This window comes from Diabrotica virgifera, chromosome 2 (genome assembly GCF_917563875.1).
Source record: "Diabrotica virgifera virgifera chromosome 2, PGI_DIABVI_V3a".
NCBI lineage: Eukaryota > Metazoa > Arthropoda > Insecta > Coleoptera > Chrysomelidae > Diabrotica > Diabrotica virgifera.
Genome location: NC_065444.1, coordinates 252,669,777 through 252,690,192, shown reverse-complemented (window position 1 = coordinate 252,690,192; position 20,416 = coordinate 252,669,777). Strand labels below are relative to the sequence as shown.

General features: G+C 32.7%; 2 protein-coding genes across 2 annotated transcripts in view; both read left to right on the top strand.

The window, feature by feature from the left end:
- Positions 1-15,267, top strand: part of LOC126880538 (uncharacterized) — a 391,874-nt gene extending 376,607 nt beyond the window's left edge. Inside the window, exon 2 of the mRNA XM_050644461.1 lies at positions 15,064-15,267. Within this exon, the coding sequence (XP_050500418.1) occupies positions 15,064-15,263 (200 nt within the window). The 3' untranslated portion in view covers positions 15,264-15,267. The remainder of the gene's footprint in view (positions 1-15,063) is intronic.
- The window catches only part of LOC126880535 (trichohyalin), a 242,501-nt gene continuing 225,925 nt past the window's right edge, over positions 3,841-20,416 (top strand). Inside the window, exon 1 of the mRNA XM_050644458.1 lies at positions 3,841-4,120. The gene's annotated coding sequence lies outside the window, so the exon portion shown is untranslated. The remainder of the gene's footprint in view (positions 4,121-20,416) is intronic.

Here is a 20,416-nt window from a genome sequence, read left to right as displayed (position 1 = left end):
GCTGGGTTGATGACAAAAATGACCAAAGCAAAGAAATTAAAGTCCGAATTGAAACTGCAAGGCAAGCATTTATAAAAATGAAGACACTGCTTACAAACAAAGACCTTCAGTTGCCTCTCAGATTGAGGGCTCTAAGATGCTACATATTTTCTATATTACTGTACGGAATGGAAGCTTGGACATTGAAAAGGCAACATATAAGAAAAATAGTAGCGTTCGAAATGTGGTGTTACAGAAGAATGTTGAAAATTCAGTGGGTTCAAAGGATTACCAATGTTGAAGTGCTACGACGTTTAAATAAGGAGTTAGAAATTATGAACAGTATAAAAACAAGAAAACTAGAATATTTGGGTCACATTACCAGAGGAGAGAAATATGAGCTGCTGAGAGTTATTATGCAAGGAAGGATCCAAGGAAAAAGAAGTATAGGAAGAAGACGCATCTCCTGGCTGAGGAACCTTAGAGAATGGTTTAACTGTAGTTCATTACAACTGTTCAGAGCAGCAGCCAACAAAGTGACCATAGCCATTATGATATCCAACCTCCGCTAGGAGATGGAACTTTAAGAAGAATTAATAGCTGATTATTACCTACCCTGGTTTTACTCAAGGTATTTATTTTATTTAGGCTGAGTCGACCTGGGGCCTGTTGATATTTAAAATATGTTTTTGTGGGGTCTTCTTAAATGGATAGATCAGTTAAGTTTCAGACTGATCCAGATTCTCTCGGGTATAAAACTGTAGTCCTTGATTACGTATTTTACCAACTATTTTTTTTTATCAAGATGGAGACATCTGCCCTCGCATGTTCATGTTCCACCTCTGAGCAAAAGTGAACTTATTTTTTTAGTTCCTCACTTTCTTAGCTTTTCTTTTTTTTATTTATGATAATTCTATAACGTCTCTGTCATAGCGTCAGCAGCTTAAGTCTCCAAGAAAGCCTCATCGTATGCAGGTGTCTCTTGAATGGCGCATGTGTAGTAAGGGAGGCTACTACGATTCTGAGCTGATTCCTGCTTGTTATTCGCAGTATTTCAGCAATATTAGCACAATGAAATATATAGCAATAATCAATATCTTCAACAAGAACAACCTGGTCTTCTACAAATAAAAGGATTGCAGTATATTCACCCCCAATATGTAGTTCGATTTTATTGCATTTATTGTATCAATGTTACAAAGCTGACCTTAAATAAACATCTAAGAGGGGCAATAATTGCTTCAGACTTTGTTAACTTGAATATATCCTGAATATTCCTGAACAGAAATGTTTACTGCGTTGATCTATTGTGGATAAATTCTGTTAATTTGTGCGTTTCTTTATGAGATCTATATAAAGATGTTCTAAATTATTTTGTTAGGCACAAACGTTTTACGTTTTCACTAATGAGATTTTTTTCTCCCTACACACACATGTCGTATATTTATCATTGTTTTATTAATTTGTTTGTAATTTATGCTGTAGGTATTCAGAAACCGTGAAGTGGGTATTTATAGCAATTTTTATTAAATTTATACAAACAATAACTAAAGATTTTAAAGAGAATTTGTTGTCATTATGAAGTCCAGCAATCATCATAAAGTATAATGTTTTTTAATGAATATAAGCACTTCTTGACAATAGCAGCCTTTACAACATTGCACCTATGTAGACCAATTAAATAAAATTATAATACATACAAATCAAAATGTCATTCTGTACAGGTTGGAACAAATTTTATATCAAAGTTGAAGTGAAAGCAAAAGATTTTCAAGAAAGTATATGATTCATATTATAAGGGTATCATTGTATAAATAATGAAAAGTGGGTAATTTTTGCACAGAATTAACTTTTTTAACTGCTGCGGTTATTCATGTTTTTATGAAGGTTTTTGCGATTTTTTTCTGTAAACCTGAAGGAAAAAGTTTTAATTTAAGACTTACTTAATTAAATTTGATTCTTTATTTATTTAAATAATAATTACAAATAAAGCTTGAAAAACAAATTTGCAAAAAATAGTATTGCGTTACGCAATAGTTAAACTCCTATAAGAGTGCGTTACGTAGGGGGGAGGGTTAAAAATCTTCAAAAATCGCGTTACGTAATACTTGAACGCTCCTGGATCCTGCGTGTATTAATAGCAAGCTGAAAATTTGTTCATAGCTTAACGGTGTCTAGTCGGACAAACTTTGATGTACGCGAACAGTGGAACAGGGGAAATTTTAATTGTGGAACGTGATTTTAATTGTGGAACGTGTCATCCTGACAAGTTTATGATTGTCAAAACAAGCATGTTATTTTTAAGTTTATTCAATAGCAAACTTTATATAATATATGAAAAAATGCTTATCCGACAAATATGTTGGGCATTTTAATAATATAAGTTCGACACGTGAAAACATGTCAAATGGCAGGAAATATGTTGGTGGTAAATATCAGTGTGATTTTTGCATGGAAGTTTGATATGAAAGGGTAACAAATCAATTGGTATTTCTGTCCGATAAAATACATGGGAAGTTTTCGTAGTCTGACGTTCGAAACCTGTAACCTGTTCCACAATTAACACTTCAACTGTTCCAGTATTCCCGTACATCAAAGTTTATCCGACTAGACACCGGTAAGCTATTAATAAATTTTCAGCTGGCTATTGATAAACTTTTTTTGGTATGCGGGATCTAGGCATATTTAATTTGTTTATTAAATGTTAGTATTTTTTCAATTGCAAAAACGCGGTTATTGCCGATAGAGTATACACTTTTTCCACATTCCTCTACCGAAACTATACTTTTCCCGACCTGATTGTAGGGAGCAAAGTTGTACTTTTCCATATCTTTTTGAGATGAGAATGTTATCAATTTGATTGGTTTCGTTGGTTCCCGGTATTTGCCACTTTCCTTTATTTTTCCTTTCTTTTCTCTGGATGTTAGTATTTACTGACAACTATACTTCTGCTAATTGTGCAATCCTAAGTCTGTTTTGATTGGTTTCAATATGCAAACTATGTTTCCTAAAAATATATTTACAAAAGTTTTTTTCTTTTCCCAGCTTAGCATTCTATCGCTAATGTTAAGTATAGCAGCATCGTGTCTTTGGATTTTATCACATACCTACTTTCTGTAGTTCTCCATAGAATCTTTCAGCCTCTTCTTCATCAGCCTTTTCCGTCGGTGCATATACCGATTGGTGTCATCGAAGAATGCTACGAATATCATGGGTAGACAAAATTAGCAATATTGAAGCCCTTGATAAGGTCCATACCGGGAAAGAAATTATACAGACAATTGATAGGCGGAAGCTTGAATATTTCGGTTATATAGTGAGAGGTCCTCGTTATAGTCTGCTACGTTTGATTATAGGGCAAAATAACTGTAGGAAGAAGATGAACCTCCTGGTTACGAAATCTAAGGGAATGGTTTAGTCTGAGCTCTAACCAACTATTTATGTAGAGCTGCTGTAAATAAAATAAGAATCGCTATGTTGATATCCAACCTTTGATAGAAGATGAAATAGAAGAAGAAGATATACCGACGGAAGAGGCAGATGAAGAAGAGGCTGAAAGATTCTATGGAGAACTACAGGAAGTATGTGATACCTAAGATCCAAAGATGCCTTGGGCGCCACTTCAAGTCAACCGTGAGGTATTTATTGCAATTTTTAATAAATTTATACAAACAATAACTAAAAAGACATTTTAAATAGAATTTGTTGTCATTACGAAGTTCAGTAATCATCATAAATTATAACGTATTTTTAATGAATATAAGCACATCTTTTACACCATTGCACCTCTTACTCTGCTCGACGCGTGCCACTGCGACTTACCTGTCTTGGTAAGAGCCAACTTGATTTCATATAACCTACCTGTTGAATAGTTGGTTGAAAGACATGAAGGTGCGGAGTGCATCGCTTACGTTATCGTGGTTCGTTCGCGTATACCATCAACATCAAAACAACTGCTAAACAAATGACATTTTTGAAAGTTTGTACCCTTTTTTGACAAACAGTCGATGCTTTTATGTGATTTTTGAAGTTTAAACAAACTGACTTGGTGATTTTGTTGTGAATAGTGAGTTATTTTGTGATATTTGTCCACTCTCCTAGGATATTTTATCTGCTACATATTCAAAGGTCGTGCACCTAGGTAAGTCTTGGAAACTGTTTATAAGCAATTGGAGTTGTACTTATATTTACATATATCGCGTACATGTAATTTTAAACTTATTTAAGACTTAATTAAAATGTTATCCATAAGTTGTCTACAAGCCCAAGATTTAGTACTAAACATATTCTATTTATTCAGTCTTGTCAGACGCGTCTGACAAGATGCGTCTATAGTCTATCTATGATAACTACTGCATAATGGCCTTTCATAGCTTCTCAAATCAATTATAGTACGTATGTAGGTACATAAAATATAGTATATTAAGTATGGAGAACGGTAAGGGTTTTATACCGATTGAAGACAATTGTTTGGAGGAGGAGCGGTGCGACGACTCCAATTATTGTCTGAGATCGGTTACCCTTAACGTTCGACATGATTATAACGTTTTTTGCACGATTGATACCATTATAAATTATAAAATTAAACATTTTCGTCATATTGACTAGTTTCATTCATTTTATCAAGATAGATACTTTGGTTGTTAGGTAGTAACTAGGGTGCATAACAACAATGGAGAATTGAGTTTTTATTTAGTTGTCAATAATTGTAAGTACTGATTATTAAAAATTAAAATATGAGCGAAAGTGAATTTGAAGAAATTGAACGGGCTCGGGAAGAAGGGTGTTCCGCAATTATTCCCGAAAAATCCAAAATCCGTTATCAAAATACCTACCAAAGTTTTAAAAAATGGTGCAAAGGCAAGAATTTAAGAATCGAAGAAAAGGCATATTGGCATATTTCGTTCAAAGACATATGCAGTTGAAAGCTCCTGGAAGCCTCTGGGCAGAATATTCAATGATTAAATCCACCGTTTTTCTTTATGATGGCATTGATATTTCCAAGTTTTCAACTTTGATCGCGTATTTGAAGAGAAAAAATGTTGGATACTACTAATGTATGCGATTCTGCAGGAGTTTCTGTTAGAAGTGAAACCACAGCCCAAACAAGTGGGATTTCATTAAATAATTTAACAAATTGTACCATAAGTTTCAATATTAATAAATAATTCGTTAGTTTTCTTTATTCTTTCAAAAAATAAATTAAAATTAAGAGATTTTTTAACTCGACGCTAAGTGAATTACTTACCGTCGAGTTGGAGTACTTACCGTCGAGTTGGATTACTTACCGTCGAGTTGCTAGTAAATGTCACCTACTGACGTAAAATCTGTCACGGTAAACAGTCAAAAATGATCAATCGTGCAAAAAAGTTATTTTTGACGAATTGTTTGAAAGTTGTTTAGCTGTAGCATGTCGAATTTGTAATCTCTTGTTAGAATAAAATCATATGGATGAAAAAAATATCAGTTTTATATTATATTCACCTAGAAAATTTAAATGATCGATTGAATAGTATCAACTGCTAGCATTAAGTCTATTTTACTACTACTACTACTACTTCTTCTTCTTCTTCTACGACACTACAGCCCAAATTGAGCCTTGGCCTTCTTTATTTTTTGCCTCCACCCTGCTTGTCTGTGGCTGCTCTTCTCCATACACGGACTCCTAAAAGGGCTTGTGCTTCGCTGTTTATTGTGTCTTCCCAGCGCTTTCTTGGCTTTCCAACTGGTCTCTTTCCGTGCATTCTAGCATTCAGTGCTCTTTTTGGTAGCCTGTCCTCGCATGTCCGGCACATTACAATCTTTGTATTCTAATGAAGTCTGGCAGGGGTGTTTCCTTATAAAGTTGATAAAGCTCGTTGTTGTATCGACTTCTGAAGATTCCGTTTTCCCTCACAGGTCCTAGTATTCTCCTGAGTACTTTCCTTTCGAATGTGTCGAATTTGTTCGACACAAATATTTGGTCAATGTACAAATATTTTCGACCGTACTGTGTTAAATAGTAATCATTTTTAATAACGGCGATTCGGTCAGATGAACTATTTGTTCTAGGTCTCAATATTTCGTCACTATTTGGTGACTTCTTCAGGAGAAAACTGTAAATTTGTTAAGAATAAAAATGGACAAAAGTTAAATATTTTATTTCATCTGACCGAATCGCTATTATTAAAAAAAATAAAAGAAGATTACTGTTTTATAGATTCTCATCTTTTTATTTCTGTGGACATTTTTAGACCGAAGTATATGGGAGAGGGCAAAATAAGCTCTGTGTGCCTGCGTTATTCTCTTTCATATTTCTGCATCTTCTGATCCGTCGGCAAATATTTCTGCTCCCAGGTATGTAAACTTTCCAACCGTTTGGAAATTCCTTTTCAATTCTTTGTCTATTCCTTCGCTACAACTTTTTCTCGGTCTACATCGTTTTCTCTTTCCTCCTGGTTGCTATTTTAGTCTATTTTATACAGATTTGAAAACAAATATGATCCATATTATTATTTGCTTTCATCCAACTATTAATATGGTTATCTAGACCCAAACCCAGACATCCCAAGTGAAAGTTATCCTCCAACACCAAATTGTTCTGTATGGTCCACATAATGTTCAGAAAAAAGTCACACCATTTTGAGCTTCGGGTTTGGGAGGGAGAGGGGGGAGAAATCGGTAAATTCGTAGTTTTTTACGTTTTTCGTCAATAAAAACTATGCGGTTTAGCATGAACAACCTTCTATACAAAAATGTTCTACATTGAATTTGAAATAAAAAAGGCCCTATGCATAATCCTTCTAAAATGGACGGTTCCAAAGTTACGGAGGTAGTATAGTATAGTTGGTCCAAAAAAATGTCTAACCCAAACATCCATAGTAAAAGTTTTCCTCCAACACCAAATTGTTCTATATGGTCCACCTATTGTTCAGTAAAAAGTTACACTATTTTAAGCGTCCGATTTAAAACTATGCTTTAGCGTAAACAATGTTCTGTACAAAAATGTTCTACATAAAATTTAAAACAAAAACGGTCCTCTACATAATTGTTATAGAATTAACGCTTCCAAAGTTACGGAGGGTGAAAAGTGGAGGTTTTCGATACTTTTTATATTATTTGGGCAATTTATATTATTACTGATGAAAGAAATTTTCTTTAACAGGATTGTGTTTTGTAAATAAAATTTGCTATTTTAGTGGCCGATGGTATATTAGTGATAAGCCTTTGAAGAATCGTCAACCTCACCACCCAAAATCATAATCAATGGCCCAAATAATATAAAAAGTATCGAAAACCTCCACTTTTCACCCTCCGTAACTCTGGAACTGTTGATTTTATAACAATTATGTATAGACCCTTTTTTGTTTTAAATTTTATGTAGAACATTTTTGTATAGAACATTGTTTATGCTAAAGCATAGTTTTGGAAATATTGAAGAAAAACGTAAAAAAATTACTAATTTACCGACTTCTCCCCCATCTCCCCCCCAAACCAGACGCTCAAAATGGCATAACTTTTTACTGAACAATATGTGGACCATATAGAACAATTTGGTGTTGGAGGAAAACTTTTACTTTGGATGTCTGGGTTAAGCCTTTTTTGGACCCATTATACTATACTACCTCCGTAACTTTGGAATCGTCCATTTTAGAAGGATTATGCATAGGGTCTTTTTAATTTCAAATTTATAATGTAGAACATTTTTGTATAGACGGTTGATCATGTTAAACCGCATAGTTTTAGAAATATTGACGAAAAACGTAATAAACTACGAATTTACCAATTTTCCCCCCTCTCCCCCCAAGCCCGACGCTGAAAATGGTGTGACTTTTTTCTGAACATTATGTGGACCATATAGAACAATTTGGTGTTGGAGGATAACTTTCATTTGGGATGTCTGGGTTATGCCATCTTTTGGATCAATTGTATCATACTATATGTGATTATAAAAAACATCTGTCAAATAATGGATTTTTCTATATTTTCTCTTAATAAGTTTTGGCAGCCTTTCGCGTATTTTTTTTAATTTCCGATAATTTTTTACCTACTTATTTACCGGTTTCGAGTCTTTATATTTCTGGCATTTATTGATGTGACTTTCTCCTTTTCTATTCCGAAGCAACAGGTTTTTAATTGACGTTTTTCTCTGTTATATACATTATATGTATATATTTATAGATAGTGAGGGGCAAAATTATGGAATATATTCATTCTTTCGAGAATGGTCGATTTTGGGGACAAATCCCAAAACAGGTCGCTTTTATTCGACATTTATTCGGCAATTATTTTTGGCTAGTTTTTAGGGGTTGGTCAATGTATCAATCAACAAAATTCAATTAGTAATAAAATATTGCTCTGAAGCTATTTCCTTTGGCATTTCACGCAATTTACTATTTTATTTTTACACAATTTGAATAGGGAACTTGCATAAAATTTTAAATTCGAAAAAAATGTTATAAATCACAATAGAACATAATTTAGAACCTGTATTAAAGATAAAAAAGTTTTGTTTGTCTTTCGTTTGGCCCCTAAAGACGATTAAAAATTCAACTTATACCAGCCACCCCAAGACGCGTCGTGACGTCACGCCGTTGTATGTTTACATTCTACACCAATTGTATATATAATTTTAAATTAGACATTATAAACGTCAGTAAAAAATACAGTTATGTGACGTTAAAAGTGTTTTTGATCGTTTGAACTATTCATAGAAAATTTGTACTTTTACAAAATGGTTTTATTTTCAATAGTAAACCTTCTTTCCTTTCCTTCAAAAACTGCATCAAACTCCAATCTCAACAAACTGGTATATATTATTACAACGACATACGATAAATGTCATTAGAATTTAAATATTTTTCCTTTATTCCCCGACGACGAGCTGGCCAAATACCCAAGTAGGTGGAGGCCAATAAATTAAAGAAGGAGAAGAAGAATATACCTCAATATAACGCTGTGTCTAGGTACAGGCTAACGTATACGCAAATAAAAAAGTTAGAGTGTCAGAGTGTTGGAATTTGTTTAATCGCGTTTTGTTTACACTTTAATTTTAATAATGATTAGTAGATTTCTTATTTTTTATTTGTTTAGTGTTTGTTTTTAAATTAACTATGCAGTGTGGACAATTATTTAGTTGTTTAAGGCCCGGTCTTTTCACCTCCGAATAACTATTTATTAGGAAGTTTATCCGGCAGATTACATGTAAATCTGTCAAATATACCTCCGAATAACTTTTATTCGGAGGTGAAAAGACCAGACCTAAAAGAGTTTAACAACATTTTAAAACAGTATGAAAAAGTTAAGAGACTATAAATTAATATATATATTTTTAGTTATAAGTGAAATAGTATTACCGTCCAAAATTAAAATAAAAGGAAGACCTAAAGCTTTCACAATAATAATTAACTTGTTATGAAGTTATTTCCTTGTGGCATTTTTGTAATCAACTATTCTAAATGGGAACTAAGCCACAATTTAACTAAAAAAATGATTTTATTAACGTTTCGACGTCGTTGTCAAAATACAAAATATTATTAAATTAAACAAAAATGTTGTTGCCTAGTGAAAAATTTTTTCTAATAATTTATTTAATCTGACTAATTACGTCAGATAATATTAAATGTTTAAAAAAGCATTATTCTTGTTAAAAAAAAATTAACATCAAAAGTAAGCATAATACGCTCAGAATAAAGTTGATCCCATTTTTTGGGTAAAAAAAACTGGTGAAAATAACCCCCTAATTAGCATCCCAAATGAAATTAATCCTTACCGCTTCACAAGATACTTTACTTATGTATTGTTTAAATGCCCTGTGAGTTTTATCGGTATAAAGTGCTTATTTATAAAAGGGCTGTAGTAGAAAGGGCTTGAAGAAGTCACTAATCACGAGTGTATGCAATTTTTTTATTTGGCTTAATGCCTCGACAACTAATGGCCAGTGGCATGGTACAGTGGATTTTTTCAATCAGGTACCTAGTGTAATGGGTAGTGTGTGTGTTGAGTAAATGTCTTGTTACTTAGCAAAGTCGTCATTGTTTTTGCAAAGAGACGCTAATTGTATCCGAACGTCTGCGGTCCCTCCGGTGAGTACCAATCCCACAAGGATAGAAACTATTTTCATTTATTAATTTTTAATAAATGAAAAATTCTCTAACCAGGGTATGCAAATCTTGAACAGTCATATCCTAACCAATTTTTATCTTCCAAAAAAAGCAAAAATCTGAAATATTCAGAAAAGCAAAACCTACATTTTTTTACGCTTTAACACTTTTGGTACCACTAATAATTTTTAAGTTATTTTGAAAAAAAGACATTTTTTTTTCAAAATTTCAAAAAATTTTTTTTAATTTAAATCACAATGTTTTGAAATATAAGCACTGTGAATCGGTGAAACTTACAGATCATATAAATAACATACTTATAAGTTTTTTCAAGATTTTCATAAATTTTTTTGCCAAAAAAAAAAAAAATTAACATTATTTTAAGCTTTACTTGCTTAATTTTGATACTTAAAACTTGTTTAAAAAAAATAATAAAAATTTTTTAACACTTTGAAAAAGTTGTGATGATTTTTCACCGAAAAGTACTTCATTTTTTGGTGATTTACGTTGAAATATTTGATTTGGAATTTGCCGAATAAGAATCAACTTTTTTAAATTTTGTATACGCTATATTTTTTCTAAGAATATTTTTTCGATAAAATACTTAATTTTGGAGTTATTTGCGAAAAACCGTCTAAAAACGTGTTTCTTTTTTGTTGAAATATGAACATATTCACTCGCAAATAACTCAAAAAGTATTGATTTAGTGAAAAAACTCAATAGAACAAAATTTAGTTAGAATTAATCAGTTTATCCATTTCCGCACTTATTTTGAATGTATGTTTTTTCACCCCCGAAGGGGTGGCACTCATACCCAGAGCAAAATCACTAATCGACACAATATCCCTTTCTTTCTTTGGCATATTAGCTTCTTCTTCTTAAAGTCCGTCTCCTATCGGAGGTTGGAAATCATCACAGCTATTCTTATTTTACTGGCGGCCGCTATAAATAGGTCGATGGAACTGCAGCCGAACCATTCCCTCAGATTTCTTAACCAAGATATTCTGCGCCTACCGATACTTCTCTTACCCCTGATTTTACCCTAGATGATCAGTCTCAGCAGCAAGTATTTGTCACCTCTCATAACATGACCAAAGTATTCAAGCTTTCTTCTTTTAACAGTAAGTACAACTTCACATCCTTTTCCGATCCGACGTAAAATTAGTATATTAGCTATGGACTATTAATGAGAAGTTGTTGCGAAATGTAAAAAAAAGAAAAATGATCTTTTTACATTGTCGTAATTTATTTTTGGAGTAACTACTTCCCAAAACAACATAAATATTTGTAAATTTATCAAAGTAAATGGTCGCTATAAAGGGGCCTACTTCTTATGGCCGCCTAGGGCCCCATGATGCCTTAAACCGTCACTGGTGTACCCTCTTCAGACCATATGTTTTCTAAACATTTAATGGAGAATATAATACCATAGACATGGTGGCATTCTATGAAAAATATAAATACTACAGCATTGGAACTTGCTCAACAGCTCCACACAGCTAATGCATCGTTAGCCAATATAGAAAGACTCTTCTCAACATACGGTTTACCATTCCAAACAACGTAATCGGCTAGGTAATTTCAAAGCTGCTGAGTTGGTTTCAATTTTTAAAGAGCTTAATTCAGACTTGTCCAGAGACGTGACAAAATTACTATGAGACTGGAACAGTGTTGAGAAATTTATTAACTATTGTATGCAAAATGTTTTAAGTTTTCCAATTTTTGTTAAGTTCAGGTTATTAATAAATTAATAATATGTACGTTAAAAAGTTTTGTATAATGTACAAGAATAAAAAACCGCTAAACGCCGTAAAAATGAGTGGCGCATACAATATTCCAGCTACAAAAGATCTGATTTGAATATTACGTGGCGCGAAAATGTATTTTCATTTTGATGCAAAACAAAATTCTAGTTTTATTTTAAAAGATTTTTTCATAATATTTGCCCAATTTGAAGTAAAACGCGCCACAAAAGAGTAACTTTGATACAGTTTGAATTTTGAAACTCTTTTGTGGCGCGTTTACTTCAAATTTAGCAAATATTATGAAAATTTTTTTTAAAATAAAACTAGAATTTTGTTTTGCAATAAAATAAAAATAAATTTTGGCGCCACGTAATATTCATATCAGATCTTTTGTAGCCGGAATATTGTATGCGCCACTCATTTTTACGGCGTTTAGCGGTTTTTTATTCTTGTATCAGGAGTTTTTAAAAGTTATTTTTAAATTAAATGTATAAAGTTGAATGCAATGTTTCTCGATTACACGTTAAGCTTTATAAATGGTCGCCTTTGTCGCATTATCTCCCAAATGATCTAGTGTCCATCGAATGTACACTAGATTTTTTTTCTATTCGAAATAGATTGAAAAAAAATTGGGATGGCCGGTAAATGAACTCGGATTGCCCGTTGCCAGATCAAACTAGCGTCGTAACCACTACAACTACATAAACCATTTATGGAATAATCGTTATTGGATTATACTTTTGTAGCTTAATAACTTCTAAACGGCTTAACCGATTTTGTTCACTAAACATGAGTTTGAAACGTATTGACCAGTAGTATCTTATGCATCTAAGGTCAAGTATGATAACTGAAGCTATTACAGGAATTATTGAGCTTGAAGACCCGTTTTCCCATAAGAAATAGATTTGATCATACTTATGAAGCATATAACTTAAAAATTCGAATTTTCCCGGATATAAGGTATACAACGTTAGATTCGTCTAGAATCCTTCTACAAACGCTCAGTTATTGGCGTAATTCGTAGGTTGAAATTTTGAGTAATTGTCGAAAAACCAAAATTTTTAAAGTTAAGTTTTTCAGTTTTTCGCTTATACTGAGCCGTGTGTATGTCTGATCCTGGCAGCTTAAACACCAGTTGTAAGCTTAACTCAACGCTATTAATTTGGTGTATTTACTGTTCTCCTGTCTCTTCTTGAACCGAAGATAAATCGGTTTAACTTTTAACCACAGAAAAAAAATTCAAATCGGTTTAACTTTTAAACACACATACATACATACATATCCACAAACATTTTCCCTTTTCTACATAAAAATTGAGTCATACTTCTGAGCTCGGTAACTTTTGAATGGTATAACCGATTTTCAAAATTAGACATGCGTAGACATGCGTTGAAAAGGTAATGATCGCTTCTATTAGAAGCCGCAAGGGTCGGAGTTAAATTTTCGAAGTTTTTGGGAGTTTTGGGGACGAGAACGAAAAACAGACCCTAAATAGGAAGGGCCGTAAAATCCATACCCTTGGACCAAAATGGATGGTTGGCATATGAATGGGTGAGTCTTTTCCTGAACTTTAAGATGGGAGTTGGCCCAATTTTCAATTCAGTCAGATTTAGAAAATCGAAAATTTCGTGTATATTTATATAGTGTCGCGTGTAGGAGGTGTAGGTGTGCGCCATAATGTATTTGAGAATTTTTTCATATTTATTTATTATTTTGATAAAGAAAATGAAAAAAACGCATTTTTAATTCAAGTGTTTTAAACGTGTTTTAAACAAAAACTGTTTTAAACATAAACAACTGTTTAAAACATGTTTAAAACAAAATGTTTAAAACGAAACAACCCTGCGCCAATATGGGCCTTTTAGCCTTTTTCATTGCCAAGAAGTAGCTAATATGACTATGCTAGCTTAGAAATGCTTGCAACAATAAATTGCTTCTTGGCGTAAAACTTCAGTAATAAGTTAATTAATCTCTTGCGGTGCGGTTAAATTTTTTAGTCTCATCATTTTTTCGGGGGTGAGTTTTTCTCAATGTACCAATCAACAGCAAATAATTAGCAGTAAAATATGCCGCCGAGGTGAACCCTGTAGCCTTTTTGATTGCCGAGTTATAGCTATGACTAGCTTTACCGTAAAGTTAGCATACCATTGTGTGTTGAAAACGGTTGCAGCAATAAATTGTTTCTTGTTTTTTCAGCAATAAATTGCAATTAATTCCCTGCAGTTGAATTTTCTACTTTCATAATTTTTTCGAAGGTGAATTTTGCGGAATGGGACGTTTAGATGCCGCCGGTTCATCGCCGGCCGTTTCGATGCCGCCGGTTCATCGCCAGTCCATTTCATCGCCGTCATATCTCGCATTTCCTAGAATTCCTAATTAATACCAAAAATAACTAATAATTGTAACTGTCGAAAATTCGGAAATATATCAGATAGCGATTAATTGACTGGCGATGAATCGGCCGGTATCGGCATCGAACTGGCGGCATCGAAACGGCGGCGATGAAACGTCCTAGACCCGAATTTTGCGGTAGTTTTGCGAATAATTGGGTAGTTTTTGGGGATTGGTCAATGCACCAATTCACAGCAATTAATTAGCAATAAAATGTGCCATCAATATGGGCACTGTATTCCTGTTCCTTGCCGAGATATAGCTATGACTACGGTAGCTTCAGACTAAAGTTAGCATAACCATTGTTGAAGGCAACGTAGCGAGCAAAAGATCAAGAGGAAGTTCTCCAAAACGATGGTCGGACCAAATAAAGGACATGACTGGTTACTCATCCTCCGAAGCAAAGATCCGCCTATTTCGCTGCTACGTGTTCTCGGTCGTACTTTAGCGAACGGCTCAACGGGCGAGAAATTGACGCTAGCAGTAGCAGTAAAATGAACTTAAGGTTCCGCGGAACGGAATAGGAATAGCCGAACTGTACCGACTACAGGACTTGTGCGTAGTCGGTTCAGTTCGGCTATTCCCATTCCGTTCCGCGGAACCTTAAGTTCATTTTACTGCTACTGCTAGCGTCAATTTCTCGCCCGTGGAGCCGTAGGCTTACGGTGTCGAGTCCTGGGCTGTGAATAAAGTCGATCTAAATCGCCTTGAGGCTTTCGAAATGTGGTGCTATAGAAGAATTTTAAAAGTTTCCTGGGTGGAGAAGATTCGAAACTCCACAATAGTAGAACGTCTCAGCAAGACTAATGAGATTATAAAAATCATCAAGCAGAGAAAGCTGGAGCATTTCGGACATGTAATGAGAGGTCCCAAATATAGGTTGCTGCAAAATATTATGCAAGGAAAAATAGCAGGCAAACACAGTCCAGGACGAAGAAGAACCTCATGGTTGAAGAACTTGCGAGATTGGTATGGTGTTGATACAAGCATGCTATTTAGGGTGGCAGTGAATAAAATTAAGATAGCTATGATGGTAACCAACGTTCTAAAAGGACATGGTACATGAAGAAGAAGAACATGCTGCAAATATTGGCCGTATAGCCAGTTTCCTTCCATGCTGAGATGTGAGATGTAAAGTTAGCATACCCATTGTTTCTGGAAATAGCTAAATAAATTATAGTCTTGGTCTGAATTGGTCCTTATACTATACAGGGTGATTCATTAAGAATGTCCAATCTTTGAGATGTAGATTCTAGACCTCAAAATATTAGGATTTAACCCAAATCATTTAAATAAAATGTGGCTCGTTACTGAGTTACAGGGTGTTTTATTTAAAAATTTAATAACTATTTTTACCCAGGGCTTTAAAACTATTTTGACATATTCTTGTCAAACTTGGCAAAAAATATAGGTACTGTCATAGCCACCTTTACTTAACAAGCCATGAAGTTGAAACTTGGCAACATCTATTGGTAGACCGATTAATTCTGACAGTTCTCATTTGTTTTTAAATAATTTTCACTTTATTTACAGAGAAACTGAAATATTTTACAATATTTTGTGCTCCAAATTATAAAGAACATTAAAAGGTATGTTATTAAGATGATTTTAGTTCAATATAATATATTTTTATATAAACTTGCGTGCATATAGAAATCCGTCCACTTAAAAATTTTGTCATTTTTAATGTCTCATATTTCCTAAACCTGTTGGCAGATTTAAGTGATTTTTATAAATAATTCTTTAACAATACCGCTGTAATAATATTGTTGCTAAATAGTTAAATTTTTATGGTGTACCGGGCATTTAAAAAATACTGAAATTAAAACCCAACTATAGACTCCGGTTTTCTTAATATTCTGTTTTTTTATTAATTCGCTTATGTTTAACAACTAGATTTGTTCTTTATCAATTCAGGGTGTTTCTAAATAAGTGCGACAAACTTTAAGGGGAAAGGAACAAAATGAAAAATTTTGACGCCTGTATTTTAAAGGTAATCGTTTTTTTCGAATTCTGAGAAAACTAATACGTATTTTTGAAAAATTTAAACGCAGAATAAAAGATTATTTTATTACCGAGGGCCAAAAATCCCTTAGAATGAATAAAAAGTTTTTTTTAATGACATATTTGAAACTAAAAATCACATTAAATTTTCTTAGTTTTTCACCCCTGTAACTTATTAAAATAAACATAGAAGTTTTCAGGGACTTTGGGTCCTTGGTCCTAACGTAATCTTTCACTCTGCGTTTAAATTTTTGAAAAATACTTATTAGTTTTCTTAGGATTCGAAAAAAATGAATCTCGTTTATATTCTTGTTATTGGTTTTTTTTTGTATAATAAACGTTACTTGCAAGGAGTTACTTTTAATATTATTTTGTACAAACTTCCAATTAATAATATTTTCTTGTTCGATTCAAAAAATACTATAAATTTTACCAGAATTTGTACTTTAAAATAGTAGTTTCGAAAGCGGTAGTCCGAAAGTCAGACTACGGACGTCATCAATTGCGACGTTGCCTTTTTCTCTTCATGGCTTGTAAAGTAAAGGTGGCTATGGTACTGTACATCCTACTAAATTATGATAAATAAACTTTTCTGGCTACTACCAGAGGCGTACGACAGGGGAAAGTGAATGGTTGACCCTTCCCAAATTCTACGCCACTGGCGAAATTGCTATTTTAGAACAATATTTCGATTTTCCAATACTTTATATGTAAATAATATCTTCATTCGTAACGTTAAAGTCATTAGTTTTCGAGATATTTGAAGTTGAAAATGAAACGGCATAGCTATTTTGATTAATGCATTGTGCTCCTTCATTTTTAACTTTAAATATCTGGGAAACTAATGATTTTATCGGTACGGATGAAGAGTATATTATTTGTATAGAAAGTATTGGAGAATCGAAAAATTACAATAAAATAGTAATTCCGCCAGTGGCGTAGAATGTGGGAAGGGTCAACCATTCACTTTCCCCTGTCGTACGCCTCTGGTACTAGCCAGAAAGTTTTATTTAACATATTTTAGTAGGTTGTACAGTATCTACACTATCCGCTAAGTATGATAAGGATATGTCAAATACTTTTAAAATACTGGATACAAATAGTTAATATTTATGTAATAGGGATGTTTGATTTAAAATTTTAAAAATTATTTGTACCCAGTACTTTAAAAGTATTTGAAATTGCCGTATCATACTTGCCAAAATGTGTAGGTACTGCACACCTTACTAATTTATGTTAAATAAACGTTTCTGGCTATTATCAGACGCGTACGGGGGAAAATGAATGGTTGAACCTTCCCAAATTCTACGCCACTGATGGAATTGCCATTTCAGCATAATTTTTAGATTCTCAAATACTTTCTATGCAAATAATATACTTTTCATTCGTATCGATAAAATCATTAATTTTCGAGATATTTGAAGTTAAAAATGAAGGGGCACAATACATTAATCAAAATAACTGTATAGTTTCATTTTCAACTTCAAATATCTCGAAAACTAATGACCTTAACGTTACGAATGAAGGGTATATTATTTACATAGAAAGTATTGGAAAATCGTAATATTGTGCTAAAATAGCAATTTCGCCAGTGGCGTAGAATTTGGGAAGGGTAAACCATGCACTGTCCCCTGTGCCTCTGGTAGTAGCCAGAAATGTTTGTTTATCATAATTTAGTAGGGTGTACGGCAACTACACTTTCTGCAAAGTATGACAAGGATATGTCAAATAATTTTAAAGTACCGGGTAAAAAGGGTTATTCAATTTTTAAATAGAACATCCTGTAACTCCGTAAGGAGCCACATTTTATTTAAAAGATTTGGGTTTAATCTTAATATTTTGAGGTCTAGAATCTACAACTCAGAGATTGGACATTCTTAATGAATCGATATGGATATGCTATCTTTATAGACATCTGTAAAACACCACATTTTATTATAAGAAAAAAAATCATTCGGCTGAATATTCTCACACATTTCTTTTTCGTCTATTTTCAACAATCTCCGAACGATTACAATTTTGTTTACAATTGAAAAAAGTCTTTTTAAAAATTTCAATCTAAAGTGCTCATAAAAAACCCATTATCGCCAAGACCAACAACCTTAAACTTGTAATTTCACTTTTACGATTTTACGATAAAATCACTCAAGGAAAAAATCGCCAAACAGTTCCGTCTTAACCATAATTAATCGCTACAATAATTTGATAATGTAATTTATTCCACTATGTAATAACACCACAAAAACCTTTTCTTGCGTTAAACGACTGACTTCGCAGGAGCCAAAGATTTAATCGTGAATGCAGTTTCCGTCGAAATAACTGTAAATTTTTATTTACTTACTAATTTGTGTAATGTATTTGTTTAAAACAAATAAACCGTAGCGATATAAACAAGCTTTTTAAATTTTGTGCAAATAATTAATTGTGTTAAACATTTTAAGTTCACTACTTTTCACCGATCACCAAGTCATATTTTTTGCAAAGACATAAAATATAAATATGATAATAGACCAGTAAGGATGTGCGAAAAAACGTCTATTTTTGGATGCGAGAGGTGGCATTAGGATTTTTGCAGATAAAGTTAGGTGACACCTTCAGTAATAATAATTGACCTATGCTCCTTCTCAAATATGCCCGGAACATAAATAAAAAAATTAAATATTTAAAAATTTCGAAAACATCGATTTTTTTCTGCTTTCTTTCCTTATAATTTTAAAACGATTCGTTTTGGAACAAAGTCGTAGAGAAATAAAATAAAGATAATTGAATTTTGTATGATATACGACTGGTAAAAAATGTCTTAAGGTATTACCTTTTCTGCAATATAGCAATAAATACAAAATAAGGGGGCAAAATAAGTCTGTTGTTATTCAATATTTTTTAACCACTTTGGTGGCACTTAGAACCTTAATAATTCGCTTAGGAAATTCTTTGCAACATACTTAAATCGTGTACCAAATTTCATTAAAATCGACCTAATAAATTTTGCATAATAAATTTGCAATCTAAATGTTTTTAAAAAAGTTCAAATTTTTTAAAATCTTTCTGAACAAAAAGTAGACCATTTAGAAGTTGGCTAATTTCTTCACATATAAAGAGATGCTCTACCTATCTAATACACTTTACAGAATTACAATCGGATTATTTAAGGGGTCCCAGCAATGTTTTAAATTTATAAACAATTTTTTGGCTTATAAACAAATAGCTTTTGTTTAATAATAAAAAACTTAATTTTTAGCAATGCAAATAATTAAAACCGGTATAGTTTGACTTAAACTTTCAAATGCTGTCAGCAGAATTGCTATTTTATTTTTTAATCAAACGTTATTCGCGTTCAAATATTGCAATTTCTCGATTTTTTGAAAGTTCCACCGCGTTTATCTCGAAAACTGTGCATCCTACGAAAAAACTTGTAAGAACATTTTTTGCTTAGAATTACCCAAGAAATACAAAAAAATGTTTTATTTTGCGAGAAATCGATTTTATGTAATTCCTCAAGTTCTTTGTTTATAACAATCTTATCGACATCCGGATCAACTGTTACCCAAAAAATTCGTGTTCTACGGGTCAAAATACATAAAAAACTTGGGTAAGTTCATCTAAATAAAGGAGCCCGTAGCACCCCCTCCTGGCCACAGCACTAATTTGTTTATAAGCCAAAGAATTGTTTATAACTTTAAAGCATTGCTGAGGCTGCTTAAATAATCGGATTTCAATTCTCTAAAGTGCATTAGATATGTGGAGTACTTCTTTATATGTAAAAATATTGACAAATCCTTGTATGTTCTAGTTTTTGTTGTGCAAGATTTTAAAAAAATTTAATTTTTTAAAAAAAGTTTAGATTGCAAAATTATTATGCAAAATCTAGTAAGTCAATTTTAATGAAATTTGGTGTACGGTTTTAACACATCACAAAAATTTTCTAAGCGAATTAGGAAGGTTCCAAGTGTAACCTAAGTGATGGAAAATCATTGAATAAGGACAGGCTTGTTTTGTCCCCTTATTTTATATTTATTGCTATTTTTAAGCAAGGGTGATAAATTAAGACATTTTTAGCCAATCGCCTCTGATAGAAAATTTAATTATCTTTGTTTTATTCCTATAGGACTTTGTTCTAAAATGAATAGTTTTTAAGTTATAACCAAAAAAAGTGGAAAAAAAACGAAATTTTTTGAAATTTTTAAATATTTTATTTTTTCTATTAATGTTCCGGGC